The sequence below is a fragment of the Anoplopoma fimbria genome, chromosome 12 (genome assembly GCF_027596085.1).
Source record: "Anoplopoma fimbria isolate UVic2021 breed Golden Eagle Sablefish chromosome 12, Afim_UVic_2022, whole genome shotgun sequence".
NCBI classification, from domain to species: domain Eukaryota; kingdom Metazoa; phylum Chordata; class Actinopteri; order Perciformes; family Anoplopomatidae; genus Anoplopoma; species Anoplopoma fimbria.
The window spans coordinates 24,730,420-24,739,421 of NC_072460.1; the positions used below are offsets into that span (position 1 = coordinate 24,730,420).

The 9,002-nt window shown below is 40.9% G+C and overlaps 1 protein-coding gene across 1 annotated transcript; it reads left to right on the forward strand.

Moving 5' to 3' along the window:
* Positions 1-1,921: 1,921 nt before the first annotated feature.
* Positions 1,922-4,924, forward strand: aar2 (AAR2 splicing factor). Its single transcript, XM_054609642.1, has 4 exons — positions 1,922-2,106; positions 2,479-3,254; positions 3,343-3,572; positions 4,234-4,924. The coding sequence occupies exons 1-4, from the start codon at positions 2,045-2,047 to the stop codon at positions 4,399-4,401; spliced, it is 1,236 nt and encodes a 411-aa protein (XP_054465617.1). The 5' UTR covers positions 1,922-2,044; the 3' UTR covers positions 4,402-4,924.
* Positions 4,925-9,002: the final 4,078 nt, after the last annotated feature.

Consider the following 9,002-nt stretch of genomic DNA (forward strand, 5'->3'; position numbering starts at 1 on the left):
GAATATCCTCTAAGAGGCTGCAATGTTTCACAGTTTGTCTTAACTCACAAGTACGGCTGATGTTTTTTTTTGATAAATCCACATTTGCTTTTTTTTTTGCTTTTATATTGCAGAATTTGACTGACTCATTCAATACCTCCAAAGTGAGAGACTCCTGTCCCTCAGGAAAGGTAAATGGTACTGTAGTGTGTGCGCACTTTCAGCACCATGGACAGGGTGATAATGACTCAGGCTAATTTGTCTTTATAATGACGTCACACAATCGGCCCATGTGGCTTCCTCACATTAAGGATTTTAGCAAATCCAAAAGAAGATTATGAAGTTCAATGCTGTTTTCGTTTCATTCATTGTTGTTCCATGGCAGGCACGTCGCATCCTGGTTTCCATCTATGGTATGACACAGCAGGTGCGGTGTCAGAGGAGCGGCAAGCGGCCGTCGGACATGGAAAGGCCCCTGGCGAGCATGGAGCAGATCATCATTCAAAACTGCAGCCCTGAATATCTGGTGAGGAGATTAAGTGTAGCGAGCTATATTCTTCCATTTGTGTTCATCCATTTCACCCCACAATGACGAAGGACACACCAAAGAGCAAAACAAAACTACATCGCTCAAGAGAGGATATCCCACTCCACCTCGCGCATATTTAAAATAAGAATAAAAGGCAATATTTTGATGCATAACAAATCTTTTTCTTGTTCTTTCAGGGGAAGACAGTTTCTTGTTCAGCCGTCCGGAAAACACGAGGAAAGAAGAGAAAGAGGATCAGGTTAATCAAAGTCATCAAGGCCCTGATCACCTGTTGGCAGAAACTTCAGAGTGTCTCTATGCTTTCAAAGTAGAACATGTTTTCCTGGTTCCTGTAAGCCTGTGCTACTTCAAGGGAATGTCCATGGCCGGTGACCAGCTGTTTTCCAAATGTCCTGGATGTTTACTGTTGTCAAGTTCTCAGTGTTTTGTGTGTTAAAACTTTACCAGACTTTGCGTGTCGGCGTTGCTCCTCGTTTTATGGACTAGTTAACCACAGATAAGCTAAAGATATCCACAATGCATTCAGATAGTTTCAACATATGCACATTTTTCCAAAGTGTCTCTTGTTGTAACAATTGTTTGGTCTTCGTGAAACATATGTAAGTCATCATACCTATATGAAATGTTCTGCTTCTAATCCTGGTGCTGTCATAGTTATAGTTATAATAATGCTAATAATGCTAATAATTATTATTAATATTGTTATTATTTTATGATCATTGTGTTATTATTATTGTATTTTTTAATAGTACTTTAAAAATCTTTAACATTAACATAATCAGTGTACAACAATCAGAGAGCTTACAATATATTGCAAATAATAAAATAAATAATATGCAATATAATAAAACTTTTTTAAATGTCTGATTACTAATCATAAGTCCCGGTACTATTATAACAATATAATACATTTATAATGATTATGATAATAATAAAAATAAAAATAATAACAATATTAATAAATTGAATTAATATAAATTAATTTATTTTATTATTATAATTAATATTTGTTACGGTGGTTGTATATATGTTTTTCCACAATTCTACAGTATTTTTTCATAGTACAGTACCAGTCAAAAGTTTGGACACACCTTCTCATTCAATGGTTTTTCTTTTATTTTTATTTTTATTTTTTCTACATTGTAGATTTAATATTGAAGACATCCAAACTATGAAGGAACACATATGGAATTATGTGGTAAACAAACAAATGCTCAACAAACCAGAATATGTTTTATATTTTAGATTCTTCAAAGTAGTTGAATGAGAAGTTGTGTCCAAACTTTTGACTGGTGCTGTACTTTAAAAATATATTTTACAAAATCAACAATCAGACAGCCTAAAATTAGTGCAAAAAATATTAATAAAGTAAATTATAAAATAAAAAAAATAAAAAAAATAAATAATAATAATGCACTGGTTCAAAATAAATAGAGCAATAGAGGGAGACATTATCACTATGGAAACGGAACTCTTCTACTGCGGAACTTGTTTCCACCCGGAGCAGAAGAGGCGATGCACAACGCGGACCAAACGACTTCTTCACGACACGATACGTCAACAAGCAGCCACACAAGGTAAAATAAACACTGTGATATTAACATTATCTATTTCAATGAACGTTTCAGACTTTATTTAAATGTTTTATTGTTGTTTTGTGTTTTATATACATGTATTATTTCATAGTTTTCACATCTTTATCTATCATTTTTATTCATTTGTTTGTTAAATACATGTTTCTTCAGTTGAAAACAAAAAAAGCATGCTGTCCACCTGAGTGGAAGTGTAAGAATCTCTTTGAAAAAGTTCTCTTTTAAAGTTCAAATCTTGTTTTTCATGCCTAAAGAGGAATAAAAACATAAAAAAAATCCTGCCTGAGGTTGTCTTAATTCATGCATGAAAGGGTTAATGTCTGAAAGTGAAGTTCAGCTCTTGTGTTTCCTGGACAGAGCGGACATGGCCGGCAGTAACACCGGTGTGGACATGGACCCGGATGTGGCTCGGAGGCTGTTCGAGGAGGGAGCCACCCTGGTGCTGCTGGGGGTTCCTCAGGGCACCGAGCTGGGCATCGACTGCAAGAGCTGGCAGGTCGGCCCCCGCTTCAAGGGCGTGAAGATGATCCCTCCAGGTCTTCACTTCCTCAGCTACAGCTCCGTCAACTCCCCCGGCTGTGGAGGAGAAATAGGCCCGAAGACCGGTCACTTCCTCACCCTGAAACCCAGAGACATCCTGCTGGCTCACTGGGATCCCAAAGAGGAAGATCTGGACTTCTCCGCCTCCCAGAACGAACAGGAGGTGAGCAAGATCAGGGCGACGTTGAGAGAGCTGGACCCTCACCTGGGGCCGTATCCGTACGAGGTGATGAGGAAGTGGGTGTCCCTCACCGACCGGATCTCCGAGGAGGTGGCCAACAACCTGCAGCCTCTCTCGGGTCGGGTGTGTGCCTTCAGCGACGTCATCCCCGAGCTGCAGCTCACGCACACCAAAGACCGGGCGGAGCAGCCGAGGAACGACTCGGCGTGTCAGAGCATGAAGGAGGGACTGGACCGACTCCCCCGCATGAAGCCGAGGGAGGGAACGGAGATGCGCTTCTCCGTCATCCCCGAGAAGAAATACCCTCCGGGGGCGACGCCGGCAGAGATCACCCAGTGCAGCCTGGACCAGAGCTACGCCCTGGAGGCGGTGTTGGAGAAGCACCACGAGCTGCAGCCTCTCAACCTGCTGGGTGTGTGTTAGACACTCTTTAATATTATAATCTTCAGAATATTTCATTCATAAAACAGCTGACTACATTCTGTGTCCTCTCCTCTCAGGTGAGCTGCAGTTCGCCTTCGTGTGTTTCATTATCGGAAACGTCTACGAGAGCTTCGAGCACTGGAAGAGCCTCCTCGCTCTGCTCTGCCGCTCCGAGGAGGCGATGAGGAAGCGGAAGGAGCTCTACCTGGGTCTCATCGCCGTGCTCTACCACCAGCTCGGAGAAATCCCACCCGACTTCTTTGTGGACATTGTGTCCCAGAGCAACTTCCTCACTTCCACGCTGCAGGTGGGTGGATGCACAGGTTCACTTCTCTTGATCTGGAAGTACAAACAAGGGAAATAAACAAACGGTGTGTCTGTCAGTAGAACGTTTAGCAGCGTGCATGGACGCAACATTGTTTTTAGCTTTTCGAGGTTAAAAGACAAATAATTAAATTTGATAGAGAACAGTGTAGGGGCGGCTGTGGCGTAGTGGCGTAGTGGAGAGCAAGGTAGTTCTCCAATCAGAGGGTCGGTGGTTCGATACCCGGCTTCGGCAGTCGATGTGTCCTTGGGCAAGACACTTAACCCCAAGTTGCTCCTGAAGGCTTGTCATCAGTGTGGACTGGATGTTGCATGAATGTTAGTTAGAGTCTGATGGTGGCACCTTGATGGTAGCCTGTCATCAGTGTGTGAATGGGTGAATGATATGTAATATACTACTGACTGTAAGTCGCTTTGGATAAAAGCATCTGCTAAATGACTGTAATGTAATGTAATGTGTAGAGAGAGAAAGAGGGGAGGGAGGGAGAGAGACGGAGACCGAGAGGGAAAGAGAAGGGTCGGGTATGTGCCTTCACATGTCTTCCCGGAAAGGGGAAAGAGACGGAAAGGGAGAGAGGCGGAGAGAGAGAGAGCATTTACAATAACAAATCATCACACGGTTTGACTTGTTTCTTTTTTTCTAGGACTTCTTCCAGTTTGCCAGCGGACCCGGTGTCGACGGAACTCTGCGGAAGAGAGCGGAGAAGTTCAAAGGTCACCTGACCAAGAAGTTCCGCTGGGACTTCGACGCCGACATGGACGACTGCGCCCCCGTGGTGGTGGAGCTGCCCGAGGGCGTCACGGTGGACTGAGACCCGTCAGAACCAGTGGAACGATGTCAGAACCACAATGGACTGAAATAAATGGACTCTGAAGCTGAGAGCGGGGAACACTTGGTATTTAAACACCAGAACCAAAGGTTCTCCGGAGAACAGAAGAAGAGTGTTGGAGGTGTCACATGTGGGCTGTAAACACCCTCTCATATCTGTCCAACACTTCATACCCTGATGTATGTCAGTGGTGCCCTCTGGTGGTGGGTTCCTCTAAGTTACCATGCGACTGTTTTAGAACCATAGTTAAAACACATTTATTGCCAAAATCAGCCCCCTAGTTTTTTAAAAACCTCACTTTACTGAAGAATTTATTAATGGATAATGCCAAGAACTACAAACGGTGTCACACACAGAGCTGTTGTCTTCTTCATCAATGATGGAGGATTACGTTCACCTGAAATTCCATACATGTATCTGCAGACACATCACTTCATATAAGTGATTCTAGATGTGCAGGATTTAGCTAGAAGAAAATAAAAAGTATGGTTTTGTGTGACTGTAACGGGTCTATTAAAAAAATAAATAATGTTTTTTGTTAAATAGTCTTCGTGTTTTGTCGTGGGTTACAAATGTTCAATTGTTCAAACTTCTATTCCACATCAGATCTGTTTCCTCAAGAGCTGGATCCAAAGTCTCTTGAATAAAAACAACACTTTTGATAAAAAATAAACAGCGTTCCTATGCACTCATGGAAAACACACAAGAGGAAAAGTAGAATGTCCGAGATGCCCAAAACAGAAAAGGGCTAAGTTATGTTCAGGATCATTTTAACGTTGAAATTGTAGTTTTTTGGTTAAATTGTAGGAATGCTGAAAAACACAACCCCCCCCCCCCAAGTCACGTGACATGGTTACACATGCAGGTTGGATGTGACGTTACATTTAGCCTCATTCCCAAGGCATGAATGATTGGTTAGCGTTCAGTTGTTAAAGTTGACTTATGCTAGCTTGTTTTGCCTTCAAAAGTAAAAGAAACAAACATAACATGACAGGAAATGTTTTACTTTTGTTGCTGTAGTGGATGTGATTCTACTTGTTAAAGTCTCTTATCTAATATAAATAGTAAAGGGGCTAAAGTTTGGTGTGATAATCTGATAAGAGAGGCGTTTTATATTCCTGCTGAACTCCACTCTAACTTTGAATCGTACCTTCAGGTTTGTAAAGTTCAGTCCAGATTTACTAGAACGAGCCTCATAACTCATGAGGGGAAAAAATGGATCCATAAGGGTAAAATGTGATTTAATGTCATAAATCATCAATGAAAATGTCCTGGAATAGGTTCTCTAGAAAATCATTAAATATAGTGTTTTTTTATTTTTTCAATACCTCTCAGAAGTCACCTCTCTCTCTCCTCCACTAGATGGCGTCCATGTGCTTTTTGTTAATATTCACAACTTAATAAATCCTCCTCAAGATCTTCATGATCCATGTACAGAACGTGCGTTCACACTGAATGAAGAGTTCTCTCTCTGATCCCAACAAAGAGGATCTGTGAGGAGCAACAGGTGTGAGGAGCGAAGACAGCAACTGGATCCGCTGGATGATGTAATTACATGCTGCTGTGTGAATATATGTGAATGTGTCTTTTATTCAGGAGTGATCGATGGGACAGGCTTTGTGTCAGCCTGTTGGTCCATCAATCTATTCACTCGTTAATTCCCCCCCCCTCCTCTGTCCTTCCTGAACATTTTTCTTTTAATCTCCAGCTGGACTTTGCTTTGACGCGTCCCGTTTCACATCTTTAACCACAAAGCTGCTGTGAAAAACGCACTAAAGACCCTCTAATGTAATTATGTGAATCAATGGAGTCTGGGTTGACTGATGGAGATCCAAATACCGATACAATAAAATCCATTCTCTTCCCAGAAGACAGATGGTATTGTGAAATGGGTCTAATACGGGCTTCATGATGAAAAAACTCCCTGCTCCTTTTTTAGAAAATGTACGCACATCTTAAAAGAAGATCAGCGTGGTAATTTGTGGTCCACTCTGAGACCACGGGGGCCCTGCGGTGGTTGTTTAAATTTTCCCTTTTTTCAATGCAATTATATGGAGAAAATGTCTTGGAACGCACGGTGGAAACGTATCAGGACACAACATGGAAGAGAAGATGACCACCAATTATTCCTAGATCCGTGTTCCTCTCTGGGGATTAAGGACTGTACATTGTCAAGTGAAGACTGTCTCTGAAATGATTCTGTTGGGACGTCCCGTGGCGGTTTGAGCCCCTCCATTAGTGCTGGAATTACAGTGTCAGCGGATCGTTAAAGAAACCGCACATTTAAACTAGTGGTTCAACGGATCAGAAACATCACAGATCAGATCAGCACTAAAGAAAAAGGAAACAAATATAAAGTGTCTTCTAGAGATCCCTGATCACGTTGGTTTTTATCATTGATGATCCATATTGGCAAATACAGATCCCTTGTTGATTGTTTATAGCAGCTGGTCTACAAGGATCAAGACAAAAACATGTTTTATGTCATCTTCCCAAAAATCATTTGAACGGCTGAAGTCGTTAAACCATCAAAAATTCTAATTATCATCTATAGTGTTTTTTTCTCTTCATAAAAACACACAATTCAAATGATAGGGAAAGAAAATAATGTAATTTTATGGATAAAAAAAAATCTTGTCAGTTTTAACCATCTTGGAGATTGTTTGTTGTAGGGTTAAGGTTGTAAGATGAAAACAAGAACAACTCCAAAACCCGTCAACGCCCTGGTAGAGACCTGTCAATCACAGTAGCCCCGCCCTAAAGCATCCCCTGCTTTATGGTCTGTTTGACTCTAAATGGAGCATCATTTACTAAATGAACATCATGCTGTATTGAAGAAGACTTGAAACTAGAGATTGAGACCATAAGAGAGAGGATGCAGCTTCAAGAAGCATTGGCTTCACCTGACCTGGAGTCTGCCACCAAGTCGATGTTTTCATGATACACAAGTGGGCGTGGTTTCATCTTTCAGCCACTTTAAATAAAAGAAAAGTTGATTGACTTTGCCTCCGACCTGTGATGTTACACTTTTAAGTGTCCGGCTTTTCTGAGCGGCACAAACTCTTTCACCCTCTCTGATCTCGTCTCCTCCTTCCTGCCATGTTCCTGGTATGGCAGCCATTTTTCCCTTTTTTTGTTTTATTCCCTGGGGGAGTGAAGCACGCTGGGAAACGGAATGAGTCGATTGTGGAGAAACCTCAAAGGCGAACGTCTCTCCATCAGATGTGAAGCTGCTCATTTCCACGGAGGCTTCACAAGCCGCTCAGCCTGCCAGTATAAACACAGGACCCTCTGGTTCTGTCCCAGTCACTCTCCCAGTCCAGGTGTGTGTGTGTGTGTGTGTGTGTGTGTGTGTGTGTGTGTGTGTGTGTGTGTGTCTTGACTGAGTCTTGACTGAGACTCTTGTTTTTGATATCAATTATTGAATGAGTCAGGTGTTCGATCATGTGTGTATGGATTTAATACATTATTAATTGACGCAGTTGTTTCTGATCATAAAAGGGTGAATTCAATTGATTTTTCTTCTCTGCTACAGTGGAATATTGGGAATATAGTGAGAGATTTTAGGACCATTTTATTGCTGTTAACCCCAAATACTGTTTTACTTGTAGACGTTTTAATTTCAGGTTCTCCTTCTTTCCGTACAGTTTACCGTTTCTCTTCCTGCTGTGTCTTTCCGTGACCACTTTGATGTATGAAGAGATGCATAATTATAACAAAGTGGGCTTTTTTTTTGGCAAATTGTTCGTAAGATTAAATGTTAATGCAGAAGTGGAAAGAAGTGGTTTCTCTTTTTACTGTTTTGTAGAGATCACATTGGAGAAAGTATAATAACAGACATTTGGCGGTGTGGTTTAGTTGTGGTGAAGTTAACAATCCATAATAGGTGTAATAATGAAAACAATAAAACCATTTAAACATTTTGAGTTTGGTGCCCAGACATGTGGACGGTACTGAAAGAGGGAAGGTTGAAAATCCCTCCTGGTAACTTCATCCACACCAGGGAAGAGAGAGTGAGTGTGATGAATATGTTCTGTTATAGCGATCTGCTGAAGTGATTAAAGCGAGACACTAAAGGCAAAAACATAATTTTTGTTAAGATTTTGGTCTATTATGCATCCATAACATGTTTTATTTCAGACTAGTGAAAGAAAACATCCAAAAAATACACATTCAGGTGTTTATTTTACTACTTTGTCAATTTGCGTCTGTAGATTTCTCCTAAATTCACCAGAAGTTTCCATTACATAATGCCTAATTTACATATTTAAACATAACATTTCAGGATACTTGTAATACAAATACTACTTGTCTTAATGTCAGTAATGGTGAAGTTTCATGTTGATATCTATTAGTTATTTTTTTACCCTATTCACCTGTAGTGTCTTCAACATGTATGTAATTTAACTAAACATATCTTTAAAGGACGTTTTCTCTAAATGAGTTTTTTCTCAGACTCTGATCCAGAAATCTCCACTTCAGTAGCTCTTACATACACCAAACTTTACAGTTTCATTCCTCTCTATATTCTGAAGGTTACTACAGAGGGGTTTGCTCATATATCATTCATAGCCTGATTTATA